Source organism: Petaurus breviceps, unplaced genomic scaffold (assembly GCF_028583685.1).
Source record: "Petaurus breviceps papuanus isolate PSGF00001 unplaced genomic scaffold, PetGlider_PUasm1.0 91041, whole genome shotgun sequence".
Classification (NCBI taxonomy): Eukaryota; Metazoa; Chordata; class Mammalia; order Diprotodontia; family Petauridae; genus Petaurus; species Petaurus breviceps.
In genome coordinates, this window is record NW_027187400.1 from 29,857,438 (window position 1) to 29,873,522 (window position 16,085).

The 16,085-nt window shown below is 43.2% G+C and overlaps 1 protein-coding gene across 1 annotated transcript in view; it reads left to right on the plus strand.

Annotated features, from left to right (window-relative positions):
* NPHP4 (nephrocystin 4) overlaps positions 1-16,085 on the plus strand; it is a 169,960-nt gene that overhangs the window by 32,153 nt on the left and 121,722 nt on the right. The window contains exons 8-10 of the mRNA XM_069079459.1: positions 6,682-6,854; positions 7,277-7,341; positions 8,967-9,122. Coding sequence (XP_068935560.1) covers positions 6,682-6,854; positions 7,277-7,341; positions 8,967-9,122 — 394 coding nt within the window. The remainder of the gene's footprint in view (positions 1-6,681; positions 6,855-7,276; positions 7,342-8,966; positions 9,123-16,085) is intronic.

The following is a 16,085-nucleotide window of genomic DNA, read 5'->3' on the forward strand; positions in this document are numbered from 1 at the left end:
CCCAGCCTGCCCTTCCTTCCATCATCTCCCCTCTCATCCCCTTCCCCCCTACTCTCCTGTAGGGTGAGATACCCTATTTAGTGTGTATGTCATTCCATCCTTAAGCCAAATTCAATGAGAATAAGGTTGACTCATTCCCTTTTGCCTTCCTGTTCTTCCCCTCCATTGTAACAGTTTTCCCTTGCCTCTTCTCTATGAGATAGTTTACTCCATTCTGTCTCTTCCCATATCCTCTCATTATATTTCTCTCTCACCTCTCAATTTTACCTTTTAAGTATCATCCCTTACTATTCAATTGGTCCTGTGCCTTCTGTGTATATATACCTGTACACATATATACACACACTCACATATGTGCCCATATGCCCTCCTATATAGACATATATGTATATACACATAGATATACATTTATGTTCCTTTCAACTATTCTCATATTGAGAAAAGTTTTATAAGTTACAATTATCATTTTTCCATGTAGGAATGTAAATAGTTCAACTTTGATAAGTTCCTTATGATTTCTTTTCCCTGTTTACCTTCTCATGCTTCTCTTGCTTCTTGTATCTGAATGTCAAATTTTCTATTCAACTCCGGCTTTTTCATCAAGAATGCTTGAAAGTCCTCTATTCCACTGAATGACCATATTTTCCCCTGGAACATGATACTCAGTTTTGCTGGGTAGGTGATTCTCGGTTTTAATCCCAGCTCCTTTGACCTCTGGAATGTCATATTCCAAGCCCTTGGATCCCTCAGTGTAGAAGCTGCCAGATCCTATATTATCTTGATTGTGTTTCCACAATATTCAAATTGTTTCTTCTTGGCTGCTTGTAATATTTTCTCCTTCATCTGGGAACTCCAGAACCTGACTATAATATTCCTAGGAGTTTTCTTTTTGGGATCTTTTTAAAGAGGTGATTGGTGGATTCTTTCACCTCTGTTTTACCCTCTGGTTCTAAAACATCAGGGCAATTTTCCTTGAGAATTTCTTGAAGGATGATTTCTAGGTTCTTTTTTTGATCATGACTTTCAGGTAGTCCAATAATTTTAAAATTCTCTCTCCTGGATCTATTTTCCAGGTCAGTGGTTTTTCTAAGCAGATATTTCCCATTGCCTTCTATTTTTTCATTTGTTTGGATCTGTTTAATAGTATCTTGATTTCACATAAAGTCACTCGCTTACATTTGTTCCAATCTAATTCTAAAGGAATTATTCTCTTCAGTGAGCTTTTGAGATTCTTTTTCCATCTGGCAAATTTGGCTTTTTAAGGCATTCTTCTCCTCATTGGCTTTTTGAGCCTCTTTTGCCATTTGAGTTAGTCTATTTTTAAGGTATTCTTTTCTTCAGTCATGTTGTTGACCCTCTTTTCATGATTTTCTTGCATCATCCTCATTTCTCTTCCCAATATTTTCTCCACTTCTCTTATTTGGTTTTCAAAATCTTTCTTGAACTCTCTGTGGCCTGCAACCACTTCATATTTTTCTTGAAAGCTTTTGGTGCAGGAGTTCTGACTTTGTTTTCTTTCTCCCATTCCATGCTTTGATCGTTTTTGTCCCCAAAATAGGAGTCTAAAGTTGGATTGCTGAGCTTGCTTTGCTTCCTTTACTTGCTTATGTTGCCACTCAATTACTTGACTTTTGAGTTTTTTTTTTTTTTTTGCCACAGTAGAACTCTGCTTCCAGAGAAGAGAGCTTTGCCCCAAATCGCTGGGGTTTTCTCAGCTGCCAGAGCTATTAGTTGGCTGCCCTCTCTGCAGCCCCCACAGACTCTGGCTCACTGGTCATCCTCCCCAGGACCTCCACCTAAGACAGCAATCCAGATCCAAGCAGGTTAAAGCAAGAGCGATGACCCCTCAGACTGGTCGCTTGGTCCCCCTACAGTCTGCAGGCCAGGAGCTGAAGCTGCCAAGAGGTAGTGGGTGCTGCTCCTCAGCCGCTTCTCCCTCTGGGGGCAGAGGCCGGACTGCACTCCCAGACTCCTTGTTCCCAAAGTTCACACTGACCTCTCACTTTGGCCTTAGCATCTATGGGTTGATAATTCTGAAACTGCCGCAGCTGCTGGTGATCCACTCTGCCGAAGTCCCTCCAGCAGGCAACTGGTCATGACTTCCCTGGGGCTAAAACCTTGGGCTTACGTGGGGCTGGGCTCTGCTCCCAGAGTGCTGTGATCGCCCCTTCCTACTGGCCTTCTGGGCTGGCTTCAGCGGGAGGTTAGTTTCTCTCTGTCACTTTGTGGTTTCTGTAACTCTGAAGTTTGTTTAGAGTCATTTTTTACATGTATTGGAAGAGGTGGAAGCAGGAGCTGCAAGGAAGTCCTGTTTCTACTCCACCATCTTGGCTCCTCCCCCACAGTTCTATTTCTTACAGCAAAATAATATTGCATTTCATTCATGCACCACAGTTTGTTTAGCCCTTCCCCAATTGATGGGCTTCTATTTTGCTTCCAATTTTGTGTTTCTGTAAGGTGGCAGGACAGGTGGCATCCCCATTTTTCAGATGAGGAAACTGAGACCTAGAGTGGTTGGACAACTTGCTAAAGGTCATGGCATACTGAATGTGGAGTCAAAGGCCCTGGCTTTGCCACTTTATTACGTGTATGACCTTGGGGAAGTCACTCAGTCTTGTTGGAAGCTTCAGTTTTGTATTAGCAAAATGAGTCTTGGACTAGTTGACTACCTGCTAAGGTTCCTTCTAGCTCTAATGCTGTGATCTTCCAATCAGAACTAATAAACCCAAAACCGAGGCCAGAAGCCAGGTCATCTGACTCTCAGCCCAGTGTTCTTTGTCAGAACATTTCACCTTCTCTGCACTGGGGGGCTGGTCAGAGAAATTTAGACCGTATATGCAATGTTGAGCTTGATCTCATTGCAAAGAATGTTTCCAGGTATTGGTTCAAAGTTAGTTTCCATTCAAGAAGTCTGCTTCATTTCTGCTTAGCCTCTACCTGTCCTTGTAGCCCTGGTGTTGTCTGCTTCCTGTCTGAGGATGAAGGAACACATGTCATTTAGGAGGTCAGGCCTATCTTCAGTGAAGTTATAGAAACAGATGTATTGCGCCATTCAGAAAAAGCGTGTATTCTGAAGCCCAATTTTGATTCTGTCAGTCTTGGTGAATAATGAAAACCCAGCGCGAAGGCTAAATGGTGTCAGTGTGTTTTGAAGATGAAAGCATTAAGACAGAGAATGTTTAGATGATTTATTAATCTCTTTATCCTGTCATGGAGAAAAACTGTCAAATGTAGATAAGTGACGAAGCTGGGTGAATAGATGCCTCATCTCATCTGTCACAAGTGGGCATCTCTTGCAGATAATTTGCTGAACTTGATTTGAATTTTCTAATTGGGTAATTCCAATTGATGAATAGAAATTTATTCTCTGACTTTATTTAATTACTTTTTCAGCATAACTCCCTTAGACTTAAACACTTGTTTATAGTTATTGCTAAACTGTCCTGATAAATAATTACATTTTTTTGTTCCCCTTCTAGAATCGTATCTTAGTTGGATCCAGTTAGCATGTGAGTGTGAGCAGTGGGTGAGCTAAACTTGCCTGAAAAACCACATGCTTCTAGTTTGGGTCTTTAGGAATTACATTCCCCCTTTGATGTTCCTAGGGAAATGGAACGAAAAGACAGTAAGTTAAAGTTAGAGTAATTGCCTTTGAGGCTTCAGTGTTGTGATGAACTTAGCTATTATAATAATTAAAGGCTGTTCAATCATAAACACACACACATACACACATGCGTGCACACATGCACACACAAATGCATGCATGCATGCACATACACACACACGCATGTACACCCGCCCCACACACTTCCTGAAACAGTTTTGTTTATTCTCTGGTTCTGAAATAGTGGAGGACTGTATTTTCCAAGTTCCCTGTAAATCCTTTAACAAAACACTTTAGGCTTTCATGGTTGATAAATGTTTATTGGAAGGATGAAGTCTTTTTCTCAGTAATAAAGTAGCACTCAGATACCCAAACTGCTTAAAAAACAAAGTAAGATTTTATGCAAATTGACAGAAAATTCTGAACTCAAGCCCCTTATCAATAAAACTCTCTTCACCTTTCTAGAAATTTTCCATTGGCTCTGCCAGTACCTGGGTCCCAGCTCCCTTTGGGTCTAGAATAGTCCATTTGACTCACAGTATCAGCCAAATGATAGGCCCAGATTAATCCTCAGTGCACATAGCCTTTTTATAATCTTTGCCATCAAACTTTACAGAATATATCTTTAAATGCTAAATCTAATGGTGGGTCATTTGAGATAAATGACAGGGGGCATTTGGTTTTTGTTGCAAAATAATTGTTTTCTATCATCGATGAAAGGGAAAGACATATAACCATAAATCTGGAGTTGCTGAAAACTGCTGCGCCCATGCATTCAGATGGAGCAGTTTCAAGGTGACCTCTAGACTAGGGGATTATTATTGTTCCATATCTGTAGTTTAGAGCATTTGTTTTACCGCAGGAGGGAAAGTGTGTGATATTTGTAAAACTGATATGCAGAGGTATAAATATAAATGGTGCAATGATGACTAACTTACCTTTCGAGTGGGCCTTCTTAACGGTTCCTGAGCCTTTGGAAACAGAAACATAATTCTCTCTTAGTGCAACCACCTGTCAGCAGTAAGTGGTCATTATTTCATCATTTTGCAATAAAAGATAATAGAATAACGATTTATATCTCATGGCTGATGTTTTAATGTGTCTCTCTGTTATCCCTTGATGACAGTCTGTGATTACAGTAAACGTTTTCTTAGTGACACCATGGTAATGACTCGTTAATAGAAGGATTATTCCAAGTTTAAATCAAAGAGTAGGAAGGCTAGCCTCTGTCCCTGCTGGATCTTTGTCTTTGTGAGTGCCTTCTCTTGGGGGCGATTGTGGACTGAGGCTGGGAGGGCTGTGCTGCTTGCCTCGTCCTCCAGCATTGACTTTGTGCTCAATGAAATGTTTGGCTTCTGTTACCACATCTCCACCTTCCATCTGATGCTCACGTGGACTCTTATTTCCCTGCTGGTTAGCAAACCCAATCAGCTGAATCAAGTTTCCATCTTCTGTGTCTGTGACATTTATTAGTTTTAAATAAAAAGAAGTAAATTTAATTTGGCGAAATAGAAAAGCTGTTAACAGGAAGAAGGTACTTTATTCCCAAATGGGAATGTACACATTGAGAGATGGGAAAACAAAAATGTGGGGACATCTCCATCAGCTTCATGCTGTCTGTTCAAATACAGACGTCCCCACTGTTGTCAGGCAGATGTGGGGGGAGAATACATAACAGTGGGTGCACCGCCTTGTCTTACAGCTTGAAACAAACATTCATGGTGATAGCAAAATGACCACCCACGAGGATGATAAAACGGCTTGCATTCTCTACAAAAATTTTGTTTGGCTAACATAAATTTCAAGATGTTTTAGTACAAAAAGATGTTAATTGTCTCTCTCTCTCTCTCCCTCCCTCTCTTTCTCTCTGCAAAACATTTTGTACATCAAGAAACACTCTTAGGTAAAACAGAATTAGTCCAGAGGGACGGAGTCATAGAACTGGAAGGACTGTAGAGGGAGATGGTTTAGGCTGACCCTTTCTTATTTTGGAGATGAGGAAACCGAGGCCCGCAGTAACTTAGTAGAAGTCCCAAAGTTGGCCAGTGGCAGGGCTTGGGTTACAAGTTAGTTCTCCTGACTCATAGCCCCATCTTCTCTTTACTGCATCTCATTTGAATATCATTAATGTTTCCATATTTGTGTGCAGACAATTTTGTAGCATCATATAAAATTAGTGATGATATTGGAATTTCAGAATCGCATTTTTATAATCTGAGCCATATAATATTGGGCACAATAAATAATTTCAACACATTTCTTTGTAATTCAGTGTTATCTTTCTGGATACATACATACAGATAGACATACAGACATGTATGTATATATATATATATATATATATATATATATATATATATATTTTGGTGGGGAGGGCGAGTGGGGGCTGCTTTCTATATAATCTTTGTTGGCAGTAAGTCACTGGAGTCAAACTTCTCTCTAGGCTCTGTACATCATGTCCTATTAATGTGGCAATGGCATAGATCACAGAGTGGACTCGAGTGCAGCTTTTTCAGGTGAAAACGTAATGCGTTGGCAGAGGAGGAGTATTGTTCTGATGGGAAGCCTGCTGTACACTCTGGATCCTGACAAAAGAGTCCTTAAAAAAGAAACTTGATATCTTTAACTAGTTATCTTTATTCTTCTCTTTCCCCAGCTGGGATGGGGTTGCAGAAAGGGATTTAGTGGAAAGTCATGATTTTTGAAAGTCTTTAGAGGAAAACATTCTTTGGGACAAAACTTATCTACCTCGGGTCCCGCTTGGCAGCTGGCAGTGTGGCACAAAGAGCTCTGGACCCTGAGTGAGGAAGTTCTCAGGTCCTGGTCCTTCCTGGCCATGTGAACTCAGGTAAGTCACCTGACTTCTCTGGGCCTCAGTTTCCTCATCTGCAAAATGGGCATAATAGTACACTTCCCTCCCCCCAAAGACTGTTGTGAGGGTCAAATGAGGTAACAATTGTGCAGCGCTGTTTGGACCTTAAAGTGTGGTATAAACACTGGCTATTAATGTCTTTTTCTGAGTGTGCTTTGTGATAGCTAGATGATCTGGATGCTGACATTTCATTCCTGTGTTTCAGCCTGTGTATTTCCACACATCTTTAAATCACCCCCACATCATTGCGGTGGTGGAAGTTGTCGCTGAAGGCAGGAAGCGGGACGGGAGCCTGCAGATGGTGGCCTGTGGCTTTGGGATCCTGCGGCTCTTCAGCACCAAGTCAGAGGCTCCCGATTCTCCCACCCAGGACAGACGGTAGCTGTTCCACAGCTATGCATGCATCCCTCTAGGCCCTATCCATTGCAGACCTGGCCACTGCTTATTCTGGAGACCAGAGGCTTCTGAGTGCATGAGCACTGATGGATGGGGGGCTGGGTGTTGTGGTGAGACAGGGCCACTGTCCTATGTAGACCTGTGCAGGTCTGTGTAGACAAGCCTCACTCAGTGTAGACAGGTCCCACCCAGTGCAGCCAGACAGTTACCTGCCCAGGGCCACAAGGAGGATTTGTACCTGGATTTTCCTGTGCCTCCAAGTTCAGCCCTCTGTCTATTAAGAAAGTGCCATAAATGGGAAGGAGATATGAAGTGCCCTCTGCTTCTTTGAGAAGAAATAAGCTTGAATTACGTTGACTGCAAGAGGAAGAAATTGGTTGTTGTCTCTTGGTCTTGTTTCCTAGGCTGAGACTCTATCATGGCACCCCCAGAGCCCTCCTGCACCCACTTCTTGAGGATCCTGTCGAACGTAAGAACCAAAATGCTGGAATGATTTTAAAGATTGTTGGCAGGAGGAAGCCTGCAGGTCTTCCCTGAGCCTCAGGGACTCACGCAGAACTTCCCCAGAGCACTGTCCATGCTCAGACCTCAGAATCAGTGTCAACACAAGCTGCCGTCAGCACTGGTTTTCATGTTTGAAATGCCTTGAACCAAAAGCTCATGAGCTTGGTTTGGGACCGGTTAGAGCCCTTTTAGCTCCCTCCCCCTAGGAAAGGAAGGATTGCTCCACAGTCTCTGTGAGGCTATTTTCTGTGGGAAGGGTTGGTTCACCCCAGTCTCTTGCTCAGGATTCTTCAGCATCTGCCTTCAGAGTAAATGGCCACTGCCTGTCACCTGGCCCTGACGTCCAAGGGAGGCCTCTGGCGGTAGAGGGGAGAGCTCTTTGATGAGGCCGTAAAGTTCTTCCCTGCACCTGTTGCTAGCAGACTGATCCCAATAGGAGAATGAGTGGTTTGGTGTGAGGACAAGTGTCTCACCCTGGGAAACATCAGGGAGGGAGGGAATCTTGGAGCAGGCCCAGAGCAGCAGCCCCGGGTGCCTTCACACCCAAACTTTGTTTCTCAGCAGCTCTTCTGTTTTGTTTGTGAGACCCATCTGTGGGAGCTCAGCATGTAACTTTGGCAGGGCTGTGGTGATGAGAGAAATCTGGAAAGCTAGAGTGTTGTCTGCATACATTAAATATGGCCCAACAGTCAGGTAAAATGAGGGAGAGATTTGCTTGGACTAAATATCAGCTTTTAGATGATTTCCAAATTGAATTAAATTAGCGAATTGCCAACTTCTCTCCTAAAAGCCCCTTAAAATCAGGCATTTTGACAGCTCAGGGCTGCTGGTGGTGCATTTATTCAGGATTGAGGATCCTCAGGCATATTCAGATGCATGTCAGGAAACAAATATGGAAAATAGAAAGGAAAAAACCATCCTATTAATTATGCATCCTGAAGAAGTGTCAGAGATATGGGTGGTTTGGGGGGAATAGTCCAAAGAAGGGCCAAGGGACAAGAGAAACACCTGGTACGCATTAGAATTTGTAGATAAGAAGTATGCATGACCTGAATCGCTGGGCCTTCCCGTACTTGCTGTCTCCTACAGTTAGAACATGAGCTCATTGAAAGAGACAGACTTCCTTTTCACATAGGAAGGCCTTAATGAATGGTTTTTCTTGCATTAATTCCTAAATTCATTCATATGAAAAGTCTAGGCAGAATAAGACCAAATCTCTACTTGTCATTGAAGTCAGTCAATTGATTGAGGAGCATTTGTTAAGCACCTACTGTGTACAGAACTGGGGATACAGACACAGAAACAAGGCAGTTCCTTTCCTCAAGGAGTTCATGGTCTCCTGAGTCATGCCTGCTTTTTAAAGGAAGGAATGTTCCCCCTGTAAGATAAATGGATTGTATTGGATTATTTCTTTGATCCCTCCTGGTTCACATGCTCTCTGTTCTAAGGCTCCTCCCACCTCTGACATTCCCTAGTAGAGGTCGGATGGCCAGTCATCTTTGGGCACTGAGCTTTAGGTTGGAGTGGGTGACTTGTGAGTTCTCTGCCAATGCCGAGATTCTGGGGTCATGTTGTTTCTCTCTCTTCCAGAAAGCAAATATATGACCCTCATTGAGAACTGCCACGTTCTGTATACCTTGAAGTTCCATCCTTTTCTTAAGGCTGTGTTCCACCTTCTTCCTGAGAACTTTCTGGTGTCTGGTTTGCAGAAGATTCCTGGTTTACTGCCAGCACATGGAGAGACAAGTAAGGACTTCTCAGATTACCTTGACTTTGGATGTTCATGTCCCTGTTAATGACCAAGGCCATGCTGGACTGTCCGAAGAAGTATGGCAGCAACAGGGCCTCTATCAAGCACAAGCTTCTGATCCTTAGGTCAGACGTTGTTTGATGATGGTGGTGATGATTGTTTTTGCTCTGATGCCCCAAATGATGCTTCTACCATTGTCCTTGGAAAATGATGTGCTTAACCTTATGGCTTTTACCATGTTTATATTTCATGAATTGCACCGCCCCCCTCCCACCCCTCCCCATCCCATAAACCCTCTGGTGGCCATGTGCCATGGGGATGCGACTGGCCTGGTCCTTGAACATTAGGCATAGTCCATTGCTGGGCCTATATGCAAAGCCTGTCCAGCTTGGGAGCTCATGCTCCCCTGGCATAACCTTCAACAACCCAGGGTCATTTCTGTGTCACAAGGACAAGCTGGAATAGGTCTTTTGGAGGGATGCTTATATTTCTCATTAAAAAAGATGATGACTGTTATCATATCTGATCCTTGTTACCCTTCTTTGGAAGAGAGCTAGTCCCTGGGTACAGTGGTACATGGCCATAAAGGGAAGCTGAGGCTAGTAGGTCACTTGAGCTTAGGAATTCTAAACTACAATGGGCTAAGCTGGTTGGGTGTCCAGACTAAGTGTAGCATTAATATGATGATCAGGGGAGTACCAGCATGACTGAGGAGGGGTGAACTGACCCAGGTTGGAAACAGCAGACCAAAGATCCTATGCCAATCACAGTCAGACCGTATGGTGTGACCTATCCTTACAGTCTGTGTGAGACAGGAAGAATCAGGCTTTAAAAAAGAGAAAGTAGGGGAGGTAGCGTATGGTGGGGCAATGGAAAGAAAGTTGAATTTGGCTGTATGAGACCTGAGTTCAAATCCTGCCCTTATTGCTTACATGACTATGTGTAGCAGCAAGCACCCCAAGCACGTCCTCAGGGTTTGCTGCCCATACAGGTTCTTGGATCTGCTTTGATAAAGGAAAGCAACTCAAAATGGGTTAACAAGCTTACTTTAATCAGTCAGACATATATCGTTTACCTTGTTCAGGGGAAAAGGTCAGCACCCTGAACTTCAAAGTATACAGGCAGAATTATCAAGACAGAAGCAGATCAAGTAGACAGATTTCCAAACTGTCCAACAATTACATCCATACCCAGTCAACATCTGGGTTTCCACATCTGGGTTTTTCAAAGCCGGGGGATTCTCAACAACGGCTTCCCAGAATTCAGATCAAATCACAGAACACTTCTCAAAGTGAGTCCCAAAACAAAGCTACACATCAGGGCTTATATAGCCTTCTCCTGGCTCAGAAAATGTAACAACCTTATTGACTCACTGGCCAATCAAGAAGTATCTACTGAAAAACAAGCCTCCCTCCCCAGGCTTTAGGTGCATTTTAGCCTAGGGGCAGGGAAGATCTTCCAAATTTGCATTCCCATTACACTATGGGAAAGTCATTTCACCTTTTTTTGGCCTCAGTTTCCTCATCAGCAAAATGAGAGCATTGAACCAGATAGCCTCTGGGATCCCTGTGAGCCTATCAACTGACTTTGGAGAAAATGGAAACTGATTTCAAGGCATTTTAAAATATACACTGTCACTAAATGGCTGGGGGTGGGAAAATGAGGCAGCTCAGAATTATCTCCTAGTTGTTGGATAACATTTTGGGAATCTGAGCTGTGGGTGTGGCTCGCTTCCCACTGAATGGAGAACCCCACCCCTTTTGTCATTAATTCATCTGGCTTGGCCAGAGCACTCTCTGGGAACGCCAGTTTGTGGGTCTTGTTGGGATGCTTCCTTTCTAACACTGAATTAGGCTGCCCAACTGACTATTTCGAAGACTCCAAGGAAAAAGATTGGAAGCATCCCTGTTGTGAGGAGTAATGGCAATTAATAAGCTTTATTCCTCTTGCCAAAAGACTGATTCAGCAGTCATTTATTAAGTGTCTACTTTGTGCCAAGGCACTGTTCTTAGCACTGCAGATAGTCCCTGCCCTCAAGGAGCTTACATTCTGTAGGGAAAGGCAATAGAGCATCATAGGATCCCAGGTCTATGGCTGAAATGGATCTCAGATGTCATCCACTCCAATCCTTTCTCTTTATAAACAAATAATACCAAGGCCCAGGATGGTTAGGTGACTTGCCACAGATGCAGAATACACACACACACACACACACACACACACACACACACATATAAAGGCTTACTACTTAGATAAAAAAGTAATTTTTGGCTAGGTGCCACAATGGATAGACCACCAGGCCTGGAGTCAGGAAGAGCTGAGTTCAAATCCGGCCATGGACACCTATGGCAATGTGATCCAAGGCAAGTCACTTAACCCTGTTTGCCTTAGTTTCCTCGTCTGTAAAATGAACTGGAGAAGGACATGACAAACCACTCCATTGTCTGCCAAGAATACCCCAGATGGGGTCAGGGAGAGTTGCACATGACTGAAATGACTAATAACGGCACTGACAGGTTGGCTACATCATAGAGAAAGATGAGTCTCTACATGGTAAACCGAGAACAGAGAAACCGCTGGACATTAAGGACACAAGGGTAGACTTCTTGTGAGAAGTAGCCCTTGGCCTGAAGATAGAAGGATGCCGGCTTTTCTGAGAGGTGGAGGTGAATTCAGAGGGAACAATTTGAGCATGGCAGACAGGCCATGCAAAGGTGTGGAGGTGAGAAACGCGTGCCTAATTTGGGGAAGAATAAGGAAGCAGGCTAATTTGGCTGAAACTTGCAACATGAAGGAGAGTCATGTGTGATAAATTTGGAAGGCCATAGCCAGATTATGGAGGTCAGTTTAGTGATCGAGCATGGGGAATGGAGAAGATTCAACTGCACACGTGTGGTCAGACACAGATGACCAGTGGTTGAATAAATCAGTTCAGAATGTAAGCCAGAGTTTGAAGACAACTGAAACAATGGGCAGTTTATGGCTGATGAGATGCTGGCTCTTGTCTGTAACCGATGGGCTACAAATGTGTTAACGGTTGAAGGCATTAATGGAGTGGAGATTTTGGTAGGGTTGGGTTTGGTTTTTGTTTGAAATGATGGGCTTTCTCGGTTGGGCCCGTGACTGACTGATTTGGATGCTTTGCTGAAGTTTGCCGAGAAGAGACGAATAATGACTCAGGCGGGTGGCTGATTCTTCTATAAACGAGCAATTTTATCTTTCATTTAACTCACTTCCCCAGACAGGAGCTCAAGACTCTTATTGTTTTTCTGCCACAAATAATGATACTTCACATGTTATAGGCAGTTTTGATTAGCTTGTATGTTCCCTGAGTTCTTTTCTTTCTAAATTTAGCAGAAAGTAGAGGAGGAATTCATTATAGAGAGTAATGTCTTTGAGTCATTAACCTGAGAGTTGATAGAACCTGGGTTCTAATCCAGGCACTAAATATTAAATAGTTCTGCAACCTTGGCCTTGACTTTCTTCTTGTCCTAGCTCTTCACCAGAAAACTGAGGTTAATTTTGATAGGAAAGATGCATGAGAAATGCAACTCTGAGGCACTGCTTTTTTGGCTAGGAATACCAAGAAACTATGAGCACGATTGCTTTTAAGTCCTGCTACATGTTTGATTTCTCATTTGTTCAGGCAGAGTGGTTCTTGGTGCTTGCTACATGTCTTTCCCTCTGTGACATGGCCATGGATGTTGATAGTGCTGGAGGGAAAAGGGATAGCAAATATCCCAACATGTTGGCACTTCAGAGCCGTTACCTTGGCGGTGAAGAAAAAACTTAAGCTCCACACTTCTTTCTCTGTTCCTTCTATTATATTGGAAAGTTACATGTTATGGAAAGCCTCCATTGGGGTGGGTGTCTTGGGGGCTTGATTTATAGAAAGATGCACATCTTTTGGATCTCTGCCCTTAGCTCATTGTGTTCTAAGCTAATATTTTCAGAAGCCTCATTCCATGTTCATTTACCCTCCTCTGCTGACGTGGCCCATCCATCACTGAGGCACTTAACTGAAGCTTGCAGAATGTGAAGAAAGGAAATACAATTTATGTTGTTGTTGTTTAAAAACAAATGATCAGGGAAAACGAAGGATGAACCCAGTATGGCCTCTAGCTGTTAGAAGACTGTGCTGACTCTACAGAGGAAAAAGCAGTGAAACCTCCTCTGAGAAATAAAGAATGGAAACCCATTTTTGCAGCCATTCCCCAGATGAGCATTTGAAAAAAGAAACGCTTTCTGCCTAGCCTTTCACTTATGTGGAGTGGAGCTTGTAGCCACATATAAAATACAACTTGCAGGCTTGTGGGTATTGGGTCTGCATCTGACAATTGTTGTTATCTCTATTATAGATTTTGTCTATGAACTTTAGGGCTCCCGTGGATTCCTCCTGAAATGAAAGAGCCTCTCGTTGCCGTCTCCCATTTTATAGCACTGAAAAGCCTTAGTTAGGCGAGAGCTGCTGCTTTGCATTCTTGGAGCCGTTCATTTGTCTAATTTGGAGAGGAGCTGTCTTTGTCTGTTCCGTCTGCCACATTGGGGATTGGCCAGTTGTTCATTTATAAAGGTGCCGGATGACAAGCATGCTGAATTTTTCATCAGCTCCTAGCCTGACCGTGACGGGAAATTGACAAAGTGCTCCATTTCCATCCCCTTGACCTTCTTTCCCAGGAGCGAGACGGTATCCCATCAGACGGACTCTTAAAAACCAGTCCATTTGTTACGGTTGCTGCTGTTTTCCCCTTCATCAGCAGACACTCCTAATTTAGTTATCTCTTTCTAGCATAGCCAGAAGTTCATGTCAGATTGAAGTTCTCATGTTAAATGATTCTTTTTCATTAAAAACCAAAAAACAACCCAACCCTGACCCAACAGCATCAAAAATAACCTTGCTGGAGTTCCTGGAAGTATTTTACCACCCTGGAAAGATTATGGCTCAGCTAAACTACTTAGCAAGCTCCTTGATCCGTCATTCATGGACCGCTGCTTTAGCATGCTTTCCTTACAGTTCCCTTCTTGACTCAAACTTCTTGGTCACGTTTTATGATACAACATTTATTGTTGCCCAACAGACACCTTTGTGGACTCTGCTGCCACTTCACATAACATTCAGCTTATTTTATTTTATGTGGTAATCTTGGGATAAATGAAACACTGAAGGAAGTGAGACCAGAGAAATAGCCTGTCTTTTATGAGGAACACTTTGGACAGTCAGTTCTTGCATCCTCTGTGTCCCCAGAATTCTCCTTTTCCTGGTGGCGCCGTGCAGTTATGTTATAAGCGGGAGAGATGTGGTCCTTGACAGCTTATGATCCATTGAAGGAGACAGCATGGATACAGATACCCACATCTTAGCAGTCTGCATGCAAGAGGCACTTACTAAAAGGTGACAGCTGAGCCCCTGAGGTACAGGATGCGGGACTTTGCCCCTAAGCTATAAGAAACTGGGAGTGGGGGGGAAGATTGGGAGACTGTGAGTCAGTAAAGCAATTATTGGAATGATGGGGGAGCCAGGCACTTCTCAGAAGAGTCCATGGAGCAGCTCAGTCTTTCTTTTATATTGGTGCTGAAAAGGGTGAAGTTACCGAGAGGCATTTGTTTGATGGCTGTGGATGTCTCAGAATGATTCAGAGGAACTTGCACCTGAGGATGTTAACTAAAATGGTCTTTTTAGAAGAGTCACAGATTTATATACACGTATTTAGAGACAGGGAAAATAAACCTCTGACTTCCTTCTGATGCTATGTCTTTGGATTGCTTTGTTGTTGAAAAAAAGAGATCTTGCTTCATTGTGTTACCTTTAATCACAACATTATTGTTATGAATTTAAAAAGTCAAGAGCTTCCTTCTTCTGATACATAATTCAAAGAGAGAGACCTGGCTGATCTGAAGTCTAAATGTAAAACAGACTTCAAGTTGACTGGCCTGTGGGAGTTTAGGCAGCTTGCTAACCAGCCAGTGGCTTTCTGTGGCCTATGAGAGAAAGTCTGGACCCTTCTGCCTGACATTCATGTCTCTCTGGCATATAGGATTGGCAGCCAAGATTGGTACAGTACATAGAGTGCTGGTTGTGGAGTCAGTAAGACCCGAGTTCAAATGCAGCCTCAGACACTGGCTATGTGACCCTGGGCAAGTCCCTTAGCCCTGTTCACCTCAGTTTTCTCATCTGTAAAATGATCTGAAGGAGGAAATGGCAAACTGCTCCAGTATCTCTGCTAAGAAAACTCCAAATGAGGGTCTGCTAGGTCGCACAATGGTTAGAGCACCAGCTCTGGAGTCAGTTCTGAGTTCAAACATGACTTCGGACACTTGACAAGTGACCCTGTTTTAGTGATTTCCACACTAAAACAAAACAAAACAAAACAAAAAACATTCAAATGGGATCACAAAGAGTCAGACAAGATTGAAATGACCAACAACAACAAAAGCACATAGGCCATCATGGAGTTCGACCCCTCCTCAGAAAAGAACATTTATTGAAGCATCATGGCAAGTGTGACAGTCATCTAGCCTCTTGCTTCAGGACCGTACTTGAAGGGCAGTCTCCCAAGGCATCCCCTTCTGCTCTTGGGGAGCTCAAAGTATCAGGAGAGTGCTTTTTTTTCTCATTATCAAGCCTAAGTTTGTCTTTTTTCAATTTCCACCCATTATTCCTGTTTCTGCCTTCTGCGTCCAAGCAGAATAGGTGGAATCCCTCTTCCACATGGCAGCCTTTCAGGAACTAGAAGATGGTGGTCATATTCCCTCTTGAGGATTTCTCTTTGACTATCCAAACTGTCTCTTTTTCCTCCAGCTGATGTGCCTATAGCAGGAACTTGTGACACATCACCATTCAGACTACCCTTCCTGGACACTTTTCACCTTATCAGTTCCTTTCTTAAAATGTGCTGAACACAGCATTCTGTATGTGGTCCAGTTGGGGTAGAGTACAGTAGGACTCTCATCTCTGTGTT